Source organism: Hippoglossus stenolepis, chromosome 18 (genome assembly GCF_022539355.2).
Source record: "Hippoglossus stenolepis isolate QCI-W04-F060 chromosome 18, HSTE1.2, whole genome shotgun sequence".
Taxonomy (NCBI): Eukaryota; Metazoa; Chordata; class Actinopteri; order Pleuronectiformes; family Pleuronectidae; genus Hippoglossus; species Hippoglossus stenolepis.
The window spans coordinates 772,679-795,170 of NC_061500.1; the positions used below are offsets into that span (position 1 = coordinate 772,679).

Below are 22,492 nucleotides of genomic sequence, written 5' to 3' on the forward strand. Positions count from 1 at the left end.
CCGGAAGTCCTGTGCGTATCCAAGGCAACGGAAGCTTTAGAGAAAATGGCTTCGTGCGAAGTTTAGCTTAAATGAGTTTAGGGTTAGTTATCTTAGTTTATGATCAGTTCTGTTAGTTTATGATTAGTTATCTTAGTTTCTCTCTGAGCTCAACAGGGATGAAACGTGTCAGAACTTTATAAACATGTCAGAACTGCGCTGGTTCAAACTGAAGAATTAATGGAGGATTTTCTTTCATCATGTTTTCAGACGAAGCTTCGGACTCAGTGACGGTGGAGTCAGTTTGGAGGAAGAAACACGAGAGTCAACGAGACACGGTTTGTTTTCATCCACAGTTAAAGCTAGCTACAGGGCTAAAGCTAGCTACAGGGCTAAAGCCAGCTGCAGGGCTAAAGCTAGCTACAGGGCTAAAGCTAGCTACAAGGCTAAAGCCAGCTACAGGGCTAAAGCTAGCTGCAGGGCTAAAGCTGGCTCCAGGGCTAAAGCTGGCTCAGGGCTAAAGCAGCTACAAGGCTAAAGCCAGCTACAGGGCTAATGCTAGCTGCAGGGCTAAAGCTGGCTACAGGGCTAAAGCTGGCTACAGGGCTAAAGCTAGCTACAAGGCTAAAGCCAGCTACAGGGCTAGCAGCTGAGCTAAGCCAGGCTGCAGGCCCAGGAGCGCCCAGGGCTAAAGCTGGCTACAGGGCTAGAGGGGTAATGTGTTAGGTAGCTCTCTGTGTGTGTGTGTGTGTGTGTGTGTTGTGTGTGTGTGTGTGTGTGTGTGTGTGTGTGTGTGTGTCATTAAGGTTTGATATTTGACAGTTTGACAACAAAATATCAATAATTATAAATAAAAGCAAACATATTTACATTTAGCACGATGAAATAATCGACTGATTAAAACTTGTTTGTCTGAATGAAACATGGAGCCATAGAAATGAACCTGAACCTGTTGGATAGTGGAACATGTGACCACCCTGAACATGTGACCACCCTGAACATGGAGTCAGTTACTCAGGAGCCTCGTGTGAACCGGTGTGAACCAGTGTGAACCGGTGTCAGGTGGCTTCAGGTGGTTTCAGGTGTGTTCTTGTCTCAGAGAGGATGTCAGACCTCAGCCGTGCACAGATGTGAGGCAGAGGTCCAGAGCGTGTCCACGACCAGCAGCTCCACTCAGACAGAACCAGAGCCGCTCACACAGCTGGACCCTGAGGCTCCAGACCCCCCCGGCCTCAGGGACTTCCTGCAGCGGGTGGAGGAGGAGCTCGTTGGAGAGCTGGTCACCAACGCCCGGAGTCACGCCTTCGACGGGTTCCAGGTGAACTGGGGCGACCACAGTCAGCTGGTAAGCAGCACCGACCAATCAGGAGGCAGGGACCTGTCTTAAAGGCAGATATATCCTAACACTGTTCTTCCATGTTCGCAGGTTTCATGTCTTCATTTACTCCAACATCCCGTCGCCCAGGACAGAGGTCTTCATGTGACCTGTGTGTCCTGGAGCTGCACAGGTTCGGTTGTGGCCTGTGGATATGGCCGGTAGGTCACAAACCCTCGTGCTTCAAGTTTGAACAAACCTTAAACATTTGATCTGAAGTCAGTTTAAAGAGACACGTGATGTTTTTTCACTGTTTCTTTGCTCTGGTGTGTTGTCACCCCTCCTCATTTGCATATGACACACCTGTCTGACACGCCCCCTTACAACCGCCCAGACAGAACGAGCAAAACCTAAAGTTGTGTTGAGTTGAACACTGGTTTTCTTTGTGGGCAGGATTGACGATGGAGGCTGGAGCACGGAGAGCTCGTACGTTTGCACGTGGAATCTGGATCGTCGAGGTCTGAACCCCAAACAGGCGGATCTGGTGATAGATGTTCCCACTGCAGTCACGGCTCTGTGCTGCCACCCGGAGCAGCCCGCCCTCATGGCAGGTACACCAGCGCCCGGCCGTCTGTGCTCTCACACCACGAGCTGAGAACTGAGTACAGTGTGTGTCTGTGTGTGTGCAGGTGGTCTGTACAGTGGAGAGGTGGTCGTGTGGGACACCAGTCGGACTCAGGACCCTGTTCTGGCTCTAACTGGGATGTCAGCAGAGAGTCACAGAGAGCCTGTTTATCAGGTAACTGGGTTTCTAATAAATTACAACGATCCAACCAGACACAACCAATCAGGAGTCAGTCTCAGCTGTCAGTCATGCCTTCCTAACCCTTTAAATCATCCGACCAACAGAAAGTCTTTGTTTGGTTCATGTCCCATCTGCTGACATGGAGGAGGGGTTTATGACCTTTACTGCAGCCAGCCACCAGGGGGCGATTAAGACGATTTGGCTTCACTTTTTGTGAGCTGTCATGTCGTCCATCTTTATATACTGAGTGTGTGTGTGTGTGTGTGTGTGTGTGTGTGTGTGTGTGTGTGTGTGTGTGTGTGTGTGTGTGTGTGTGTGTGTGTGTGTGTGTGTGTGTGTGTGTGTGTGTGTGTGTGTGTGTGTGTGTGTGTGTGTGTGTGTGTAGGTCTCCTGGGTGCCGCTGCAGAAGAGAGGGGAGTTCGGCGTCCTCAGTGCCAGCTCAGGAGGACGAGTGCTGCTGTGGACGTTGGACTCTGACCAGGGACGGTTTGTCCTGGACGCCGCCTTCGCCTTCGTACGTCAGCAGGTTCCTCACGGAGTCAGCGTCAAGGTGAGAAATGTAATGCAACAGAGGAACTCCTACATTTCAAAATAAAAGCCCCAGTGATGGTAACAGGGCTTCCGACAGAGCTGACAGATGACTGTGATTTCAAAATAAAAGAATGACTAGATTTCTTTGTAACCCTCAGACTCGGGGGGGCAGCAGCACCGTGGGCGTCACCTCCCTGGCTCTCTCCCCCTGGGACTCGGACACCTTCCTGGTCGGCTCGGAGGGCGGCCTCCTGCTCAGGTGCTCCTTCTCCTCCACGACGCCAGCCGCCGTCGCCTCCGAGGGGCAGAGCGTGACCCCGAGGGCCCCGGCCGTCTTCTCCTTCCGGCCCTGCAGCGGCCCCGTCCACTCCATACACTGCTCCCCCTTTCACAGGTGACAGCGCCACATACAGACCAGACACGGAAGTGGTCAGTGATTATTTTGCAGCTGAGTCGTGGTGACTTCCTGTTTCCTGTTCTCTGCAGGAACCTGTTTGTGAGCGCGGGGACCGACGGGCTGGCCCACGTCCACTCGCTGCTGCAGGTCAACCCGCTCCTCTCGCTCAGGGTCTCCGACTCCTACGTGTTCCAGGTGCAGTGGTCTCCGAGCAGACCACTGGTGTTCGCCGCAGCCACAGGACAAGGTGCAGCATCGAACCTGCGTGGTGGTCGTTACACTGATGTCTGAGTGTGCGTGATGTGGGGCAGCTTGGTTTTATTTAACTGTAAAATTAAGACTTTAAAACCCTATGAATGAAATTTAAGATGAAGGAATATCAGAGTCTCAGTTACACTTCATCATAACTGAAGATAAGGTGAAGTAGGCAAGAGGAGAAATACTCTGGAGACTCCACATGATCCAGTTCACGTTCACATAATGAAAACAAGCCTGAACATATTTAGGTATTATAGACTTTCTGAGGCCTGTTTAAGGGATTTGAACTCTACTAGTTCACAATGTGGACGAAAGAAAACAGAAAATCCTGGATCTGTTCCCTTCGTCCAGATTCACACCCAAACTGAATGAGATCTTTGTTGACACGTGTTCTGTCCTCCCACTGAGTTACTGGACGTCCATCCTCCAACCAGACGGATGAAAACATGACGTGCTCTCACTCTGTCTCAGGGAAGGTGCAGATCTTTGACCTGGGCCGCAGATCTCTCCGAGCAGCAGCCACCATCGAGCAGGGAGGAGCCGGACACGCTGCGACCAGCTTGGCCTTCAACGCTCACGACCCTCGCCTGATGGCCGTGGGAAACACCGACGGGACGCTCGGCGTTTGGCAGCTGAGCGCTGACCTGTCGGAGCAGAGCCCGAGGGAGAGCAGCCAGCTGGAGCAGATAGCCAATCAGGTGGCAGCATGACCTGTGATGGTGTCGAGTGCTGAAGTGAAATAAAGAGCAGCAGACGCAGATTTCCAGTTGTAACCAGTAGCGTTTATTAAAGCACACTGCAGTTGTCAGGTTGTTGTTATATTATTCTTACTATTAGGTTCTTAAATTCATTGAGAGCTAAAACAATCACATTCAAATGCAGACAGTCACTTTGCTATCATGAGAAGCACAACGTTAGAGCGAGATAAATAGATACAGACGGTTGTTATCAGTGAGGATTCCTCGTGCCACAATCATGCAGTTTCAGCTGTGTGTTCGTGTGGAAGCGTGTGTGTGTGTTTGGGAAAACGCGTCCCGATTGGTCACTGGCGGGGGGGGGGGATCAGTTGACGAAGAGCGAGCGGGTGAACTCGACAAAGTCGAAAGCTGACGGCAGCTCGCGGCCCTTGCTGTCGAGGTAGGGCTTCATGTGTGAGAGGCAGTAGTCGGCCTGCTCCTTGCTCAGGTTCTAGAAGGAGAAGAGGAGGAGGAGGAGAAAGTTAGAGCTGAACTGACACTGAATCAGATCCAGAGGAGGAGGTGCTCCACTCACCTGGTACAACTCCTCTTTAGTGACGTAGGGTCTGTTCTCGGTGCTCAGAGCTCGGAACGCGCTCTCGATCTCCTCGCTGGACTTCACGTTCTCTGTCTCACGGCTGATCATGAACGCCATGTACTCCTGCAACGACACGTTCCCGTCCCTGCACACACACAAACAATCACACACACACACAGTCACACACACACACACACACACAGTCACACGGTAAGACAACAGATACTTTAGTGTGGAAAGTGTCGGAGCAGTAGTTTGTTACACATTACAAGTTCATTAAATCCCAAAAGTCCAATTTGTTGTTTTTGGGGCAGATGCTGATATTGGGGAGTGAAGAAGTTAGCTAGCTGTTAGCTAGCTGTCACAAGCTAACTTTAGCTGACACGTATATAATCAATGATTCCTAAAATGTCGTTATCAAACACTTCTTATAAATAAATGCAAATCAGGTTGATATTAAGAGAAAAAGTAAAGAATTACAACTACAACATTAAAGTTCTGAGTGTGATGACGCTCAGCAGACACTGAACCAGACGTCTTCTCTTGTCCACACTGTCCCGACACAAACATTCAGACTTTGTGTAGAGTGCGTCTGTGATTTGCTGAAGTGGCGTCGGACCTGTTGGGGTCCACGGTGTCGAGTATGGCCTCGAACTCGGGATCAGGCTCTCCCTCTTCCACCATGGGCAGGTCGTAGCCCAGCGAGCGCAGACAGGACTTGAACTCCTGGTGGTTCAGACGCCCGGACTTCTCCTTGTCGAAGTGCCTGTGAAGAGACGTGAGAACATGAGGATTCAAACCCCGACACAGAAAGACGGCAGGACGACGGCAGGTCAGCGCCACGTACTTGAACATCATGCTGAACTCCTTCAGCGCCTCCTCCGTCACTCCGGTGGTGTTTCTGAAAGACAGAGGGACGGACGTGAGCTCCATGTAAACGTGACTCAGGCGATCAGCAGCCGTGTTGCTGGTGTGTACCTGGCCTGTATCTGCTGCTCCAGGTTGTGTTGCATCCTCATTCCCAGTTGGTCCAGTTGGTCCCACTGCTGAGCCAGACCCACTGTGCTGTGCTCCGTGTACTTGTTGTCCAAGATCAGCGCTTCCTCCATCGCTGCACCCAAATCTTCGATCTTCTTCAGCTGACTGCGCATCGCCCGGATCTCCTGATGTTTGCGCTGCAGGAACATCAAGAAAAACCCTCATTTCCTGCTTCAGCTCCGACGTCCGGCAGCAGCGTTACCTTATCAATGGTTTTTACCTTGGTGGCCTCCAGCTGCGACTCCAGGGTTCCAGACTCCTCCACCATACACGACCTGACAGCAACACAAACTGATGTGAGAGAAGAAGCAGCACATCTGGATAACGACTGCACTCACTCTGACGCACACTGTTAGGAAGACAAACCTGTACGACGAGGTCGGACACCAAGTACGACCACGGGACAAATTCTGTTCAGAGCCAGGAGAGGACGGATTCTATTCCAATGATTGTTGACGTAGTTTAATAAAGAAGAATTCTGTGTCTTTAGTGACGCCTCCTCACAGGCTGCCAAAATACTGAATCTCTTTATTGTGACTTGGTGTCAGAGTGAAGTTAGAAAACGTTGCCTTCGTCCTTCCTGGTTTCATAAATGTCAAGTTCATATTTCTTCAGCTCAGTGAAGTGAACACTACTTTTCATGGTTTTGAATAAATGTGTATTTATGTAGCCACTGGTCCTTCACTTTTACACAGTTCAATTATTCTATGTTTTTCATAAAATAAAAGATTTGCTTTATTAATGTTCATGTTTGGTGAATTTTTGTCGTCTGTTAGATAAGCAACAATCTTCAGACTGGACTTTTCAGAATAAAAGCTCTGATTCAGCTCAAAATACTGCAGATCGTTGCCAGGGCAACGCTGATGAAGTGATTGAACGTGTATTTCTTTGTTGTTGTGATATATTTACATCACATGTGGACGTGTTGTGTTTTAACTGCGACTGGAAATAAGCCGATGTCAAATATCTAGAGTAACCATGTGAGGATAGAGCTGCTGCTCCAGTGGATCATTAGTACGTGATGAACAGAACGTTTTCTGTTACACAACATGAACACGTGCAGAGAAATAAACTGAATCTGTCTAAAAGCTGCGTTAAAGGACACGTGTGATCTGGGGCCTGTCACAAGTCCTCAGCCCCTAGAGAGGAAGGTAGTGTCCCCTCCAAACGGAGACACATGGGGCAGAGGAGATGGGACAACACTCGCTACATCATCAGGGGCCAAGTGGTGGCGCTAAGGGGTGAACTGGGACAGGCCCTCAGTGCTGAGGGAGAAACCAGGTGAACCAGTGAGGTCACTGGGAGGTGTGTGTTAGAACACACTGAACTCAACACTGTTTAGACGGGGGTGCACGAGGTCGCACACAGCGTGGATCAGGGAAAGCAAAAGAAAACAGAGCAAAGCTTGAACCTTCCAGAAAGATCATCAGCAACCTGGTACTGATAGACACAGATAACCCGTCGATACGCTATGCTATCAGAGAGAGGGCGGGGGACCAGAGGGGAGAACAGGTATCACACAGGAGAAGGAGGAGCATGTGGTTTTAAAATGCTCCCAAGTTCCATCATTTAACAACATCCACACACACTCAGACACTCAGACACGTGAAAGGAGAAGTGGTATTCACCCGTCCAGCAGATACGTCCTGTTGAGCAGCGAGAACACGAGCAGAGCAGCCCGGAGGGGGAGAGAGAATACACATCATCAACATGAGGCAACAACAACAACAACAACCAGCAGCTGAACTGAAGTCTGCACATGTTCCTGACATGTTCTGGAGCTTCTGTATAACACAGACTCAACTTCAGTGGAAACACAAACAACGTCTTCATTTACAGACGTCAGCAGAACACTGTCCTTTTCAGGCTGAAACGAGCTCTTCACTTGGAACTGTATGAGACGACCTGACATCTGTGTGACGTGGTAAGAACTGGGGGAACCCGCCCCGTACCTCGTCTCCTGCAGCCACTGGTGGAAGGCGTTGGCGTGCTGAGCAAACTCCTGACGCAACTTGTCGTTTTCCTCCTGTCGCCTCTGCTCCTTCTGCAGCTCCAGCTCTCGCTCCTACGCTCAGAGAAAAGTGGATTTATCATTTACATGAATCCAAACCGTCACATGGAACTCGTCTCAGGTGAGAAAGCCGAGTTTGGTTTCTAAGATATTTTCAGACCTTGATGATCTTCTGCAGGTTCCTCCACGTCTCCTCCAGCGCCTCCATGGTGAACCAGGTGTAGGGGTTGGACACCACCTGGTAGCTCTTGATCTGCTGGTCCAGCTCGGCCAGCTGGTTGAAGTCGGCCTGAGCCGAGCTCAGCGAGGAGCGGAAAGCGTCGTGGGCCTCACGCAGCGCCCGGATCTCCTCCAGAGAGTTGCACCGCACCGGGTCGGTCAGATCCTCCTCTGCGTTCTCAAACCAGCTGTTGAAGGCCGACGCCTTCTTGGCGAATGTGAGGAACAAGTCTTCAACCTGTGGAGGAAAAAAAACACACAAGTGTAATTTTAAGGAAAGTTTTTTTAAGATGCTTCACTTCAGCTGCGTTTTATCTTTGACAAGAGATGTTCATGAGAAAAATATGATTTTTTACAGATACTCAAAGAACAGGATCCTCAGGCGTGTCCTCTCTACCTTTCTGAAATGTTCCTGAGCCTCGAGAAGCTTCTTCTTGCGAGAGGCTGAGTTGGACAGCAGCTGGTTCCAGCGCTTCATCAAGGCGGCATGACGAGCTTCGATGGCTTTTGATTGGACGTGCTTGGCGGCCAGCAGCTGGTCCATCAGAGCTGTGATGTTGGTGATGCCCTCCTGCTGGAAGGCCTGCAGGCCGGCGTCGAAGGTCTCCTGCAGACAGACGCCCAGAAACACACTTGGTCAGAGGAGAGCGAGGAACAAAGGGTGAACAGGGTTTGAGAGCAGGGACGGACCTGCTTGGTGAGCAGAGTCTGCACAGACGACAGGTCTCTGCCGTAGTCGTCGGTCTTCAAGCTGTTTTCTTTCTCACCTGAAACACAAACAGCTTCAGATAAAAACACAAACTTCTGACTCGTCTGAGCAGAGTCACACTGTTCATCATCGCCCCCTGGTGGCCGGCTGCAGTATGAGCTCTAAACAGAGGTAATTAGCTGGTCTATGTTAGGGACCTTCTCCGGAGTTATGTCTGAAACGAGCTCATTAGTATATATTTGTACCGATCCAGGACTCGACCACGTCGGCCTTCCAGTTGAACTGCAGGAAGGCAGAGTTCTCATCCAGCTTCGCCTTCCTCTGAGCTGCAGCCCTCTCCAGCTCGGACACTTTCCCTCTCAGAGCCGACATCTTGGCACTGATGTTGTCCACGTGATGGTTGTTCTGTTGGAAACAGACACACAAATGAACACACTGCTGCTGCTCCTGTAGTCACACAAATCAGGAAGTGGATGATTCGGTACCTTCTTGATCAGCTCCTCTCCGTTCGAACACACGTCGTTGACTCTGTCCCTGTGGACGGTGAAGTCCGTCTCAAAGGCTTCATGCTTCTTCAGCAGGCCCTGTTCAACACAAACACTCATTAGGTTTCAACACACACGGATTTCATGTTATGGAACTGAGAGCGTTCTCTCCACCACTGAAAAGCACCTGCACAGCCGCCAGTGTGTCTCCGTAATCCTCGCTCCCGACCAGATTCAACTTCTCATTGATCCAAGCTTCTTCCTCTTCCACATTCGCAACAAACTGCTGGTACTCCAGCGACTCCTCCAGTCTCTGTCCCCTGGGAAAACACACAAACACACACAATCACACAGCTGTTGGTGCTACTGCAGAGGTGTGTGTGTGTGTGTGTGCGTGCGTGTGTGTGTGTGTGTGTGTGTGTGTGTGTGTGTGTTCTCAGCAGGACGACAGTACCTCGCTCCAGACAAGTCTTTGAGTTCCTTCCAGTGGTCGACAAACTGGGCGAGTCTCTGCTGGATCTCGTCCTGACCGATGGTGTTGTCATCAGACAGCTTCTTCCCAGTGTCCAGCACCGACTGTTCTCACACACACACAATCCAGAAAGTGAATAATCCAACTTCACATGATCATTGAATGAGGACAGACAAACAGACAAACAGATGAACAGTCTGTACCTGAATGGCCGGCTCGTGCGCTCCCAGCTCGGCCTCCAGTCTCTTGTGTTTCTTCCTCAGATTCTGTACACCTGTCAAATCACGTCCGTAGTCCTCCGAACTCACGAGCAACTTCTTTTCTCTGTGTGCGTTTAGGATTGAAATGGGTCATAAATACACTGAGGAACAACCAGTGCTGATGTTCCTCTGGAGAACATGAACTGAAGGGAAACGTTCTTACTTGATCCAAGACTCTTCATCATCCAGGTCCCTGAAGAACTGATGCAGGCGGTGCGACTCGTTGAGTTTCGCTCGGCGCCCGCCTGCCATGCTCTTGATCTTGGCGAAGCGGCCGTTGACGGCATCGCGCTTGTCCTTCACCTGCGTGGTGTCGAAGGCGCTGCTGCCCATCAGGCTGTCGGCCTGGCCGTTCAGGTCCTTCAGACGATCCTGGGGAGCAGAGGAAGTCAGAGTTGGACTTCTTTGGGACTAATAAGTGGCTCTGTGGGGTTTCTCTAAGTAGTGACAAGTCTAAAGTTTGTGAAATAAGGTCTGTTGTGTCTCCTGAGGTTGATCCGACCCACATGCAGAGTAATGAGCTCATTACCTCGTGGGCAGAGATATCAGCCTCCAGCAGCTGGTGTTTCTTCAGCAGGTTGTTGACTGAGGCCAGATCTTTACCATAATCCTCAGATGCCAGAAGAGCTTCGACCTGAGGGACAAGGACACGCATCAGCCTCACACACTCTACGCCCTGAGAAGTTCAGCTCAGAGTTTCCAGCTGTGTGCCGCTCACCTCAGAGAGCCAGAAGTCAAAGTCCTTGATGCCGGTGTTGAAGTTCTGCTGCTTGTTGGCCTCTTTCAGTTTCTGGCTCTTCTCTGCTGATTTGTTGACGAGGAACTGCCACTGCTCGTCCAGAGCGCTGAGTCGTGCCTGAAGAGACAGACCAGTCACTTTATTTACCACCTGTGAATCTCATTCTGCTAAAAAACTAAACGTAATGGACATTAACTAATAACCTTCACAGTGTGAACCTACCTTCACAGCGTCCTCGCTGCCGGCGCAGGCTCCTCTATGAATCAGGGTGTTTCCAGTATCGATGACGCCCCGGATCCTGTCTGCGTTGGCGTGCAGCTCCGCCTCAAACGCCTGATGTTTCTGATGCTTACTCTGACGGAGGAGGGGGGGAACATGGACGCAGCGTGAGAACACGAGTTGGAAACATTTACAAAAACACTTGTTTTAAAAACACCCCCAGTTTTACAGTTTTTATAGAAATTTAAGCAGTTTATCGTACGAGGTTGTTTAAGTTTTAAAATGAAGGCGTGGATGAAGCGTCAGAGCGTCGTCGTCCAGCTGAAGAAAAGAACTTCAACTGCAGAAATTTTAAAAGAAAACTGAAGAAATGGAGGTGTCCTCAAACCTTGGTCAGATGTCTTCATCTCACACTGGTTTCATACTTACATTCAGCACAAGAGATGAAGTTACTGGTTTTTAAACAGGTTGACCAAATTTAATCAAAAAGTTTAAATTGTGTAAAATGTGCTTGACGGTGAAATAAAAAAAAGGAAAGAAACTACAACAGACAACGTGTCGGACATGGATTTAAACAAACAGGACGAACAAGTGAAGAATGGCAGTGACGCTGCAGCAGAGAAACCTACAGGAGCAAGAGTCTCTTCAAAGTGGCTTCATGTCTGTGTCTTCTGGTCGTTTCACTGTTTACTGCCTCAAACTTTCATCATTTACTTCAAGAACTGATCACATTTCTTTTCTCAAGTTAGAATTTGAGACCAGCGTCGTTTTGTCTGTTTTTTATCAGGAATCATTCAGACGTCGGAATTTCATTCCAAGATCGAATTTAAATCAACTTTATCACAAGTGAAGCAAATTTAAAGATGACTCTTCTCCTCAAGAGCTGAAAACAAAAATGGAAGCCAAACTCAAAACTATGACATTTGATGATAAAGACAAACCTGGAATAAAATATAATTAACAGAGGAATTAAAATATCAAAATTGACAACCAAGTGGAAAAGAAGCCGGCGCTGGACGGTGCTGATGAGGGACGGACTGAGGATGGACAGGATGTTCTATGTGGTGTCTACACACAGCACAGACAGACACATGGAGTAACCTGCTCAGGTGTTAGTCAGCGACACACTACACAAACTTACCAGCAGCTTGGACAGCTATGAAGAAATAAAGACAGTGGGAGAAAAGTTCAGTCTCACTTCAGACAGGACACACGGAGGGATTCAACAGTTAAGGAGTAAAGTCAATAAAACAAGACACATTAGCAGTTTGAATGTTGCTCAGGTCACATGACTCAGGCACGTTATCACCTGACCAAGAAGCTGGGAGATTATTTTCCTTCTTAACTTTTCTCTGACTAAGAAACACGCCGCTTCTCTGACTAACTCACACTGACACCACGTCTGAACAGATTCGTCTGTGATGTAGAAGTCGGATCTGTACCTGGATGTTCGTTGGGTCTTTGTAGGATTCATCAGTCGCAGTCTGCAGCTTCTCGCTGATCCAAGCTTCTATCTCGTCCACATCTCGGCTGAACTGCTGCAGAGTCTGAGATTCACCCAGCTTCGAACGCTTCTCGATCATCTGGGTCTTCAGCCGGAGCCACCTGGCGAACATCGAGACCAGGTTAAATAACAGGAAGAAGAACATCGTGTCTGTGTGTCTAGGAGTATCACATGTGGGTTTTCCAAAGGCTCCATATTAAGCCGTAGTAGTTCACATACTTGCTGTGTACTACGTGCGTTACTGGAGTATTCCACTACACACACAGTACAGAAATTCTGGTTTAGCGTTCTGTAAATAAAACATGGCGACACTGGAGGAGGTCAGTCTGTGGTTACTTCTGACGCCGCAGCATCAGACCGTGTCACAGCTCGTCTTAGAAAACAGATCCTCCTCACCTGTCCAGGACTTCATCGCGGCGGTTGGAGATCTCAGGTTTGGCGTAATGATCAGCTCCGACCAGCTGATCAGCAAAGGACTGCAGGGCGGCGATCTTCTCCTCCTGTACAACATGGGACAATGTAATCAAGCACAGAACACAACGATGGATCAGTTTGACTTCAGTCTGCGGTGGAACAGTTACCGACCTGCACATTGATGGCCTTGTCAAAGTCTTCATGTTTCTTGATGAGCGCTTCAACGCTGTCCAAGGAGTCGCCCTTGTCGTCGCTGGCGAGGAACGCTTCACGAGCTGCCATCCAGTTCTCGGCCTGTTCACAGTCTCTGTTGAAGAGCTGAAGAGGGACAAAGGCCGATGTCAGCGACGACACAGTAACGTCACCACCGTCATCTTGTGGAACAAAACTTTACCTGAAGCTCGAGGCATTGGTCCAACATCATGCGACGCTGCACCCAGGCCTTCTCCAGTTCGGCACGCTCATGGTCTAAAGCCTCCAGTTTCTGCTGGATCTCAGGACTGGCGTAGTGGCCTCGCGCCAGCAGCTGCTGGCCGAACTGCTCGAAGGCCTGGAAGGTTCCAGCACGGGCGTCGATCTCCGTGCGGTGTTCCTAGATAGAAGAGGAAAGAACTTGTGAGCTCGTGGTCACGATGGAAAAGTCGTGTACATGGTGAGCTCTGCGTTGATGTGGTTGTTAGAACACTGTTGCTAAGCAACTGCAACATGAACGCTAACATTAACATCAGCGTCAGTGTCTAGAAGCTACAGAGGCTAACAGGCCGGTAACGTAATGAAGGAAATACAAAGAATTAATGACAGAGTGACAACATGAAGCTGTGGAATATCACGTGTTTCTCAAACTTTCTCGTGGTACGAGGATGTGAACACCACGGCTCTTCTCCAGTCGGCAATAGATGGGATAAAAAGATGGTTAGTGACCTGCAGACATCTGGAAGGAGGAGTTCTGTACCTGGTGTCTTTCCAGAAGAGCCTCGGCTCCAGTCACATCCTTTGCCAGCTCATCTGAGGACACGAGCCCTCGGATGCCATTGATCCAGGACATCAGATCCCTGTGGACAGATGATGACACACATTAAAACATCTCTTAGACCCAGTTGTATTCTAGTTCAACCCAGTGGAATCTACTGGCTGCTCGCTCCTCACCTGAAGTCCGACACGAAGCGCTGCAGGTCATGGGAGTTTCCCAGTTTGTCTTTGCGCTGGTCAGCGCGACCCACCAGGCTGCTCCAGGCGGTGTTCAGCTCGGTGCACTTCTCCTGGATGTCATCCACGGCCTCTGGGTGGGACTGGATCAGACGCTCTGCCGTCTCGCCCAGAGAGTTCACCTGAGCGGTGCAGACGAGGGTTAAAATGAGTCAAAGTCTCAGAGGAAACAAACTCTTACATCCTGCTGAGATCCTGAAGAGCCCCTGACCTTGTCCCCGAGGGCGGCCAGGTCTCTCTCGAAGCCTTCGTGTTTGCGCTGCAGAGCCTGAACACTGGCCAGGTCGTGACCGTAGTTGTCAGTGTTGAGAGCTTGGTTCTTCTCCTCAATCCACTCTTTAGTTTCGTCAGCATCTCTGTGGAGGCACGAACACGACATGGTTAAGAACCTGTTGCTGACGTCACAGATCGTCCCCGTGTTTTCTCGTCGTGTTTGGTTCACACCTGTGGAATCGCTGCACCTCGTGTGCACTGCCCAGCATGTTGCTCCTCTCCTCAGCCAACTGCTGCAGAGAGCGCCAGCGATTATTCAGCTCCTGGACAGAAAAGAGTTCACATCAGAACCAGCACCGAACGCTCAGCTCGTCTCTTCTGATGAGTTCTGCTCGTGAAATGATCATGTGCTCATCTGAATGATTAACGAGGACCTGTTACGCTCTTTGTTTGTTAATGTGACTGTACAGCACTAAATTTAATAAATAGTAGTAGTAGTATATAAAATATAAATATATGGTGGATTAACTTTTTCAATTATAATCTGTATATAAAAAGCTAAAATGGCGACTGAGGTGGAAAACATTAAAATAATATCTGTCGTCTATTTAAACATCAAATGTCCAATCGAGTGTTTTAGGAGCTTTTCTCTCACATTTATATCATAACTACTTTAAACATGTTAATTATGGACATCTGACGTTGTGACATTATATATGACTGAAAATAAAAAAGAGCATAATATGTCCATTTGAAGTCAGGCGAAGATTACAGATGTACTCAAACATCAGCATTAAACTTCTTTGTCAAATAAATGAAGTCACATTTTAAAGTGAGGTGAGAAATGTCAGATTAAACATTGAGTTTAACACAAAGCTGCAGATACAGTGTGTGCTCATGTGCAGAGTTTGTGCTTGATGTGCGTTTGATGGACACAGACAGTGATGCACAAACAGGCAGATGAAGGGAAGGTGCACAGGACCAGGAGTTTGATAAAAACCATACGAGGGCTGGAAATCGACACAGATCTCCCGATTAGATTTGATTTCTATTCTCAAAATCCAATATCGATTCATTTAATTTATTTCAATTCTCGAGGATCTGGTTTTATCAGATAAATACTAATCTTAAGCTTCTTAGAATTGTTACAATAAAACCTCCACCTTCTGAGTGGAGGTGTTAAGCTTCACGTCTACGGAAATTCAAAGATCAACGTTGGGATTTTAAAGATCGATATCGGATCATTCAAATAAAAATCGTGATTAAACGGAAGATCTTTTTCTTTGAATCCAGCCCTGAACATTACACAAAGAAAATACGAGCAAAACATCCACATCTCCAAAGAGATGCTGAAGACATAACGCAGGCTTTATGTCGTTCATTCAAACTATATTAGACTGGAAGAGGGACGAACACGGAGTCTAAACTGAACACTGATAACTGGAGACAAGGACAGGAAGAGGGAGATCATGTGACACCCAAAAGAAACCAGGGCAACGACGGCGTTAGTTGTCTCATCACGATGCCGGACACAGAAACAGGGGGAGGGGGGGGGCTTCACAGCCAGGTCGGGATGGACTAGTTACTCTTACCTTGATAGTATTAAAGTTAGCCGTTGTTTGAACAGCCAATCGTATATTCTACAGTCAAACATGGCAGAAGGAGGAGATCGGAGAGGAGGAGGACAAAAACAGAAAAACACCACACCAGTCAGGAGTGTTGTGAAACTCCCAGGTTTCATCTTCTCCAGAGATGTGACAGGAAACAGTAAACACAGCCACCACGGCTACAGCTGAACCCATGAGTCAAACCAGTGAACGATTGAGACATCTGAAGACATTTCTCTCAATGATTCAAAGCCTCAGCAGTTCACAGGCTTCTTTGTTGTCTCGTCAATGTTCAATCACATTCAACGAGGACATGTAACATCAAGCCTCATGCAGAGAAGATGTCTGCTTGGACACGACTGCAGTAAAAGTGATGCTTCGATATCAAACATCAACAGTCATGCACAGTTATTGTATCAAATCTCAAATCTGTGCAGTCAATGCATTTCGTCTAAGATGAAATCAAACCGATGGATGATTTAATGTATTTTAAACAGTGAGAGACGTATTTTACCTTCCAGGGAGACGCAGTCTTAGAATCAGCTTCGTCCTGTTGAAGAAACAACACACGATGTGAGTCAGAGTACATTTCACTGCTGGTTCTTAAATATCAGGCAACGTGCATGAAAGCTGCAGAAAGGATTCCCACCTTGCCATGAGCAGAACTGAGCATCTCCTGTTGCTGCAAATGAGAAAAAAGGATCTGCATTAATCAACAAGTCAAACATGGAGGACGGCTCATACAGGGGATCCAGGCACGGAGAGCTCACCTGAGCCTGAACCATGGGCGCCTCCTCCGCCATGAGGCCTTCAGACTCCAGCTCAGACGCAACTTTGTTGATGTCCCTCAGACGAGACTCGTTGGCCTTCAGGTCCTGCAAACACAACACGTCACACGCTTTGTCTGAGACGGGATTTAGAACAAATGATTGTAAAACAATACAAGAGAGTGATTAGGCGGAAACAAGCAGAAATAGACTTGTGTACCAAACACATTTCTGACTATGGAAGAAGCAGAGTTGTGATGTAATGACTTTGACTCTGAACAGGAGGAATGTTTAAAACAGGCGTGTGGGCGTTACCTTCTGGAAGTCGTCAAACTTCTTCTGCAGGACCTCGACCTGCTCCAGGTCCGAGCCGACCTCTTCGTTGGTGAGGGCGCTCTCCTTCTCGTTGATCCACTGCTGGAGCTCGTTGGCCTCGCGGAACAACATGAACTTCTTGCAGCTCTTCTCCAACATGTCTTTACGTTTCTCTCCCAGCTCCAGCAGAGTGCCGTACCTTTAAATCAAAGAGATAACAGAGAATTCAATCAGAAAGGTTTTTAAAGTCCCAGTGTGATCAGTGATGTAGATAAAAAGAAGAGGACCTGGGACCTTGTGTCCTGGATTTAACCCATTAAGACCGGATGCAACATACACGTGTATACACCTTTAAGACATGTGTTTGTGTGCGTCTCCCAGTGCCGGATGAGAAGTGTGCGTGTTTTGTATGAAGTGTGCGTGTTTTGTATGTTTTGTATGAAGTGTGCGTGTTTTGTATGAAGTGTGCGTGTTTTGTATGTTTTGTATGAGGTGTGCGTGTTTTGTAAGACATGTCACTGATGAAATGTTTTCATGGGAAAGGAGTGTTTTAAGTGAGGGGGGGCGATATTTAGAGTTTCATCGATGAAAACAATGAAAATAATAATGAAGAAGATTCAGACCCAGACGATGAACTTTAGGGAAAAGACGATGATTCACATTTAAAGCCAAATGTTTAAGCTATAAAATGTTTTTATTTCATGTCTGTATCTGCCTCAGAGGCTGAGAACTTTAACCTTTTCTTCCGGCACCTTAGGTCTTAATGGGTTAATGTAACTAATACAAAAATGAATCAAAGCTCAATATGTGCAGAACATAACTGCTTATGGGTTTTGATTGAGAACAGAAAGGAAACTGAGATATGAACATCCATGACGAGTCTGGGATGAGGCGGGTTTGAGAGGTTGGCATCAGAGGAACTTCTATCAATGTGCTGATAGAAGATGAGGGCGACGTACACACAGTGTCACGACAGGAGGGTGTTCAGGGTGGGGGGGGTCAGACTGCTGATGACAGTCAGTGGTATCATGATCACAAGAACACGCAGAGGGACGCTGATTCCTACTCACAGCTCTTCCACCTGCTTCATGCGCACAGACACGCTGCAGGCCTCCTTGGTGACAAGCCTGCTCAGTGTCAAGGGTGAACACACAGCGAGGCCAGGTTAAGTTATCAAACAGAGCGAGAGGACAGCAGAGGAGAGACAGAAAGAGCCCAGGGGAACGGGCGTTAGTGCAAAAACTGAGCAGAAGACATGATCTAATGAAGGTAAAGAGGTTAAAAGGACTGAGAAACCAGTGAGAGAAGAGTTAGTGAGCAGCATTGTGCAGGTTGTGATGTGGGTTTCTTACTGGTTGTCTATCTGGTCCTGTCGCAGTGCGATGCTGCCGTGGTCATCCAGCAGGTTTTCCCTGGAGGACGACTGGGTGGGGTCAAGCTTCTTCACGTACGCAGCAGGAACGAAACCCTGACGATCGTTCACCTCCACCTTCCACCAGTCCTGCAGCAATGAGGAGAGGGGGATATGTAACAGCTGACACAGAGGAGACATGTTCAGCTGTTCATCAACAAGTCCCATGACCTGTCCCATGTGTTGCCTGAGAAGCCTGAACCAGCTCCCTCCACTGGGCCATGTTGTCCAGAAGCTGCTGCACTGGACGAGCTACTTTCTCCCGGTGTCTCTCAACATGCATCATCTCTGAGGTGACTTTTGGTTTCATGCAGCAGTCGGACTGACCTTGTTGGTGCTGTTGAGCAGCGTCAGGATGTCTCCTTTCTTCATGGTCACTTCGCGGGGGCTCTTCTCCTGGTAGTCATACAGAGCGAGGACCAGCTCCTTCCCGGTCTCGTCATCAGTCGGCGCCACTTGTTGCTGTTTATTAAAAACAGACCAATAATCGGTGTCACTGATTTGTCAGACTATGCTTTAGTTTTCAAGCACCTAAAACAGAGCTGCATTGTTGCAGACTCTAAATAAATCCCTGCTCTTACTTTTCATCATCACTGTTTGTAGTTTTTTCTGTAACCAAGCAATTAAAATGCAAATAAGACAATTTACTTCCTGTTAGCAGCACATGACCAGTGTATGGGACCCGTTTTCAGGAGGGAGATCATTACTGAGACGGTGGTGGAAGCTTGTGTGGACAGAGATCTTTTAAGTTTTAAAATGAAAACAAATCTGTGTGGATGAAGCTTTGTTGAGCAGCAGCAACTCCTCCCTGAGTTTGGGGGGGGGGGTGTGAATGGGGTGTGCATGAGGACAGGGTCTCACCCTGCAGGACGTAGCCTGTTCCTTCAGACTGTGGATGCTGCTGCCGTAGGCGCTCAGGTCCGACATCAGAGCCTCGTGCTTCTTCAGCAGAGCCTGTGGAAAACAAACTATTTAGCACGACTGGGATAGAAATATGAAATAAATGGAGCAGAAACTGGAAACAGCGGAGAAGGTCAGAAACTTTCTGTTAGATCAGGATTCAGGAGAGAAAACCACATCTCCTCCCTTCACATACCTCAGCAGAGTCCTCATCTTTTCCATAGTCTGGGCTCCCCACGATCGGCTCCTTCTCCCTCATCCAAGACTCGGCCTCATTGGCGTCTGCAAAGTATTGCTGAGCCTGCAGAGAGTCCTCCAGGTCCTGTCTCCTCTGGGACGCTTTAGCCTTCAGCGTGTCCCAGCGTCCATGAAGATCAGCCAGCTTCACTTTCACTTCCTCGACAGCAAAGTGTCCTGGGAACGACAGGGTTCGGGTTAGGGGACAACATTTCTTAAAAAAAATTTTCACAATGTCAAATAAGATACCGAGCAAGGCTTTGAATTGAAATGAATACCTTCCTCGACCATGGCCTCTCCTTTCTGGGTGACAGCCTTGATGCGAGGCTCATGACCGCTGATCTCCGCCTGCAGGGCCTGGTGCTTCTTCAGCAGGTTCTGGACACCGATCAGGTCTTTGCCTGTGGAAAACACAGAGGACTTTATCAATCATCTGAAATATGAGGATACAGCATCAACTTCACTTCTTATTTGTGTCACCAAACATCTGCAGGAGACTATATATCGACTTCACTGTAATTCTGTGGATTCTCTGGATGGTGAGGACGTTACCTCGGTTAGTGGAGGCAGCGATCGGCTCTTTCTCACGGATCCAAGTCTCTTCATCCTCCATGTCTCTAAACAGCTGCTGCAGCCTGAGCGAGTCGGACAGCTTCTGCTTGCGTGCGGCCATGGGCTCACGCAGAGCTTCATAACGAACAACCAACGCTTCCTGTTTCTTGCGGATGTTGTCGGCATCAAAATGTCCCGCCTCTTGGAACTGGCGAGCCTGAATCGTTATGCCGTCGATACGATCCTAAGAAAGACATTCACAGAATCATTTATAGAAACATTTACATGGCTCCATAGATAAAAACAGTTATCAAACATATCCTTCCTGAGTGAACAGCATCGCACCTGGTGAGCGGCCACGTCCGCCTCCAGCAGAGCGTGTTTCTTCTGCAGGTTCTGGACACTCGTCAGGTCTTTGCCGTAGTCGTCTGAAGCCAGGTGACCTTCGACCTCGTACAACCACAGCTCAATGTCCTCCACGTTCCTGTTGAACTGCTGCTGCTGGTTGGCCTCACGGAGCTTGATGCCTAAGAAACAACAAATTCACATAAACAGCTCAGTCTTCTGTAGCTTTCTTTGGGAGGAATTAACCATTCTTAGTCTCTTTTAAATAATAATAATAATGTTAAATGCAGGATTATTGGACTAAATAATTCACACCTGAGTCTTTGCATCAAACACAATGTTTTCCTCGTACCTTTGAGTTCAGTGGCTTCCAGCAGTTTCTTCCACTGGGAGCTGACCTCCTCCATGCGTCCATCCACCTCAGTGGAGGCGTAATGTTTCCCGTCCAGCAGCTCCTGGCCACTCTTCTGCAGAGCATCGATGCGGCTTTGGTTGGCCGACAGCTCAGCTTCAAAGGCCTGGTGTTTCTGCACCTTGCCCTGCAGGTTGGAGGGGTCCTGTTGTCCAGAGAGCAGAGGCATAAAGGTTGGAGCGTACCACTGATTTCAATATGCACACCGCAATATCCAACTCTCTGATAACTCACCTTGTAAGCCTCATCAGTGGCAGTCTTCATCTTCTCGTTGATCCAGCTCTTGAGCTCGTCAGAGTCCCTGAAGAACTGCTGCAGGTGGAAAGAGTCCTCCAGGGCGGCTCGGCGAGACTGAGCACGCTCATGCAGGGCGTTACGACGGCTGAGCAGCTGAAGATGTGGAGAGTGAGAGAAGACGTGTGTTTTTTTGTGTTCACATCGAGAGAAATTACTAAAAGCTGCTTATGATTCATCATTGAATTGAAATGAAGTTAGGAAAGCTGAACGTTGTACTTACAGCATCTCTACGGGTGGCCACGTCTTCTTTGGCGTAGTGATTGTTCTGGATCAGTTTGGTAGCAAACTCATCCAGGGCCTGGAGACAAATACACACAGAGGTTGAGAGTGAATTCTATTTCATAACAGCACAAGTGTAGAGAATGAAGTAAGAATGATATTCTAACTCAGGAAGTGGACAAAGTTAATGTAACGTACAGTGATCTTCTCCTCCTGGGCACTCAGAGACTTCTCAAAGTCCTCATGTTTCTTCAGCAGAGCCTCGACGCTGTCCAGAGAGTCACCGAGGTCTTCGTTCAGGAGGAACGCCTGCACAATGAAAAGACTACGTTCAAATCTATAAAACACATTTATGCACCAGACTTATTCTTTCCTGAAGGAATGTTTGAATGTTTTCTGAACGCAGATAGAAACAGGAAATAAAATCATATCAGAGTTTAAAACTTTGAAAACAATATCTGTTCATGGTTTTAACGCTTGTTCTCATGATGCATTGAATTTGAATGAGGTTACCTCTTGTTTACTCATCCAGTTGTCAACTTGCTCAGTGTCCCTGTAGAAGAGCTGCAGGTCCATGCACTGCTCGTACTGCTGCCTGCGAACCTCCCACAACTCCAGCAGAGACTCCTTCTCCTCAGTGAGGACGCCCAGCTACACACAAAACAACACAACGAGCAGTTTGAAACAAGCTACTGAGCCTCTGGAGACACGGGGCAATAACACCACACCAAAGAAAGAAAGATCTCAATGTACCTTTTCCTTGACCTCCTCAGAAGCGTAGTGTCCCGTGTTCAGTAAAGCCCTACCCGCTTCATCAGTGGCTCTGAAACTGTCCTCGTGAGCATCAATCTCTCCCTGAACAACAAGAGAGAACAACACTTGAAACGGATGTCGCTTCGTAATTACGTGTGAAATTTACTTTTTGATGCAACACTTTACCTTATGCTCCTGGTGGCGGTCCAGCAGAGCCTCTGCTCCAGCCACGTCATTGGCCAGTTCGTCAGCATTGATCAGGGCCTTCATCTCCGTCACCCAGCTGGTCAGATCCCTGAAGTCAGCCGTGAAACGCTGCAGCCTGAAAGACAAGAGGGCAGGAGTGAGCAGGTGTCTGTGACGCTCAAACCCACAGGACACCATCACTAAGCTAATATCTGCCTGTGGACGTGTAGCGTTCATGTTTCTAAGCATTCTGCGACAGCCGCATCAACCATTACATGTATGAGTCGTTGAGGCGGGCACGGCGCTCGGCAGCCAGAGTGCGAATCTGTTCCCAGTTGTTGACGAGTTCGTCCTTCTTCAGGTGGATCTGGGAGGCGTTCTGTGGATGTGTCTGCTGCAGGTGCTCTGCATCACCGCCCAGAGTGTTGACCTGGTTGAACGA

The 22,492-nt window shown here is 48.4% G+C and overlaps 2 protein-coding genes across 9 annotated transcripts in view; one reads left to right on the forward strand and one right to left on the reverse strand.

The window, feature by feature from the left end:
* dync2i2 (dynein 2 intermediate chain 2) lies at positions 1-4,091 on the forward strand. 3 transcript variants are annotated; one of them, XM_035183995.1, is made up of 9 exons: positions 1-317; positions 1,052-1,324; positions 1,406-1,515; positions 1,748-1,905; positions 1,984-2,093; positions 2,485-2,649; positions 2,789-3,024; positions 3,117-3,274; positions 3,757-4,091. In XM_035183995.1, exons 1-9 carry the CDS (start codon positions 240-242, stop codon positions 3,993-3,995), a joined length of 1,527 nt encoding a protein of 508 aa, XP_035039886.1. In that variant the 5' UTR covers positions 1-239; the 3' UTR covers positions 3,996-4,091. The 3 variants fall into 3 exon arrangements, with proteins under 3 accessions (XP_035039886.1, XP_035039887.1, XP_035039888.1); XM_035183996.1 differs by having other exon boundaries at positions 1,079-1,324; XM_035183997.1 differs by having other exon boundaries at positions 3,762-3,917.
* sptan1 (spectrin alpha, non-erythrocytic 1) overlaps positions 4,046-22,492 on the reverse strand; it is a 27,234-nt gene continuing 8,787 nt past the window's right edge. For 2 of the 6 annotated variants that reach the window (XM_035183988.2, XM_035183989.2), the window contains exons 7-56: positions 22,326-22,480; positions 22,051-22,186; positions 21,865-21,966; positions 21,625-21,762; positions 21,310-21,420; positions 21,113-21,190; positions 20,830-20,985; positions 20,536-20,740; positions 20,184-20,365; positions 19,839-20,082; positions 19,565-19,687; positions 19,246-19,463; positions 19,011-19,103; positions 18,477-18,611; positions 18,091-18,239; positions 17,809-17,865; positions 16,739-16,937; positions 16,427-16,531; positions 16,306-16,338; positions 16,171-16,206; positions 15,642-15,689; positions 14,281-14,372; positions 14,048-14,192; positions 13,777-13,958; positions 13,583-13,682; positions 13,025-13,222; positions 12,802-12,948; positions 12,613-12,716; positions 12,155-12,317; positions 11,854-11,868; positions 10,716-10,847; positions 10,473-10,610; positions 10,284-10,388; positions 9,918-10,126; positions 9,698-9,818; positions 9,477-9,598; positions 9,210-9,342; positions 9,023-9,121; positions 8,783-8,942; positions 8,519-8,595; positions 8,226-8,435; positions 7,770-8,066; positions 7,551-7,663; positions 7,227-7,244; positions 5,819-5,873; positions 5,539-5,735; positions 5,408-5,461; positions 5,180-5,326; positions 4,558-4,705; positions 4,046-4,473 (exon numbers count right to left, since the gene is read on the reverse strand). In XM_035183988.2, coding sequence (XP_035039879.1) covers positions 4,348-4,473; positions 4,558-4,705; positions 5,180-5,326; positions 5,408-5,461; positions 5,539-5,735; positions 5,819-5,873; positions 7,227-7,244; positions 7,551-7,663; positions 7,770-8,066; positions 8,226-8,435; positions 8,519-8,595; positions 8,783-8,942; positions 9,023-9,121; positions 9,210-9,342; positions 9,477-9,598; positions 9,698-9,818; positions 9,918-10,126; positions 10,284-10,388; positions 10,473-10,610; positions 10,716-10,847; positions 11,854-11,868; positions 12,155-12,317; positions 12,613-12,716; positions 12,802-12,948; positions 13,025-13,222; positions 13,583-13,682; positions 13,777-13,958; positions 14,048-14,192; positions 14,281-14,372; positions 15,642-15,689; positions 16,171-16,206; positions 16,306-16,338; positions 16,427-16,531; positions 16,739-16,937; positions 17,809-17,865; positions 18,091-18,239; positions 18,477-18,611; positions 19,011-19,103; positions 19,246-19,463; positions 19,565-19,687; positions 19,839-20,082; positions 20,184-20,365; positions 20,536-20,740; positions 20,830-20,985; positions 21,113-21,190; positions 21,310-21,420; positions 21,625-21,762; positions 21,865-21,966; positions 22,051-22,186; positions 22,326-22,480 — 6,510 coding nt within the window. In that variant the 3' untranslated portion in view covers positions 4,046-4,347. The remainder of the gene's footprint in view (positions 4,474-4,557; positions 4,706-5,179; positions 5,327-5,407; positions 5,462-5,538; positions 5,736-5,818; positions 5,874-7,226; positions 7,245-7,550; positions 7,664-7,769; positions 8,067-8,225; positions 8,436-8,518; positions 8,596-8,782; positions 8,943-9,022; positions 9,122-9,209; positions 9,343-9,476; positions 9,599-9,697; positions 9,819-9,917; positions 10,127-10,283; positions 10,389-10,472; positions 10,611-10,715; positions 10,848-11,853; positions 11,869-12,154; positions 12,318-12,612; positions 12,717-12,801; positions 12,949-13,024; positions 13,223-13,582; positions 13,683-13,776; positions 13,959-14,047; positions 14,193-14,280; positions 14,373-15,641; positions 15,690-16,170; positions 16,207-16,305; positions 16,339-16,426; positions 16,532-16,738; positions 16,938-17,808; positions 17,866-18,090; positions 18,240-18,476; positions 18,612-19,010; positions 19,104-19,245; positions 19,464-19,564; positions 19,688-19,838; positions 20,083-20,183; positions 20,366-20,535; positions 20,741-20,829; positions 20,986-21,112; positions 21,191-21,309; positions 21,421-21,624; positions 21,763-21,864; positions 21,967-22,050; positions 22,187-22,325; positions 22,481-22,492) is intronic. The other 4 variants (XM_047344529.1, XM_047344528.1, XM_047344527.1 and 1 more) reach the window with 4 other exon arrangements.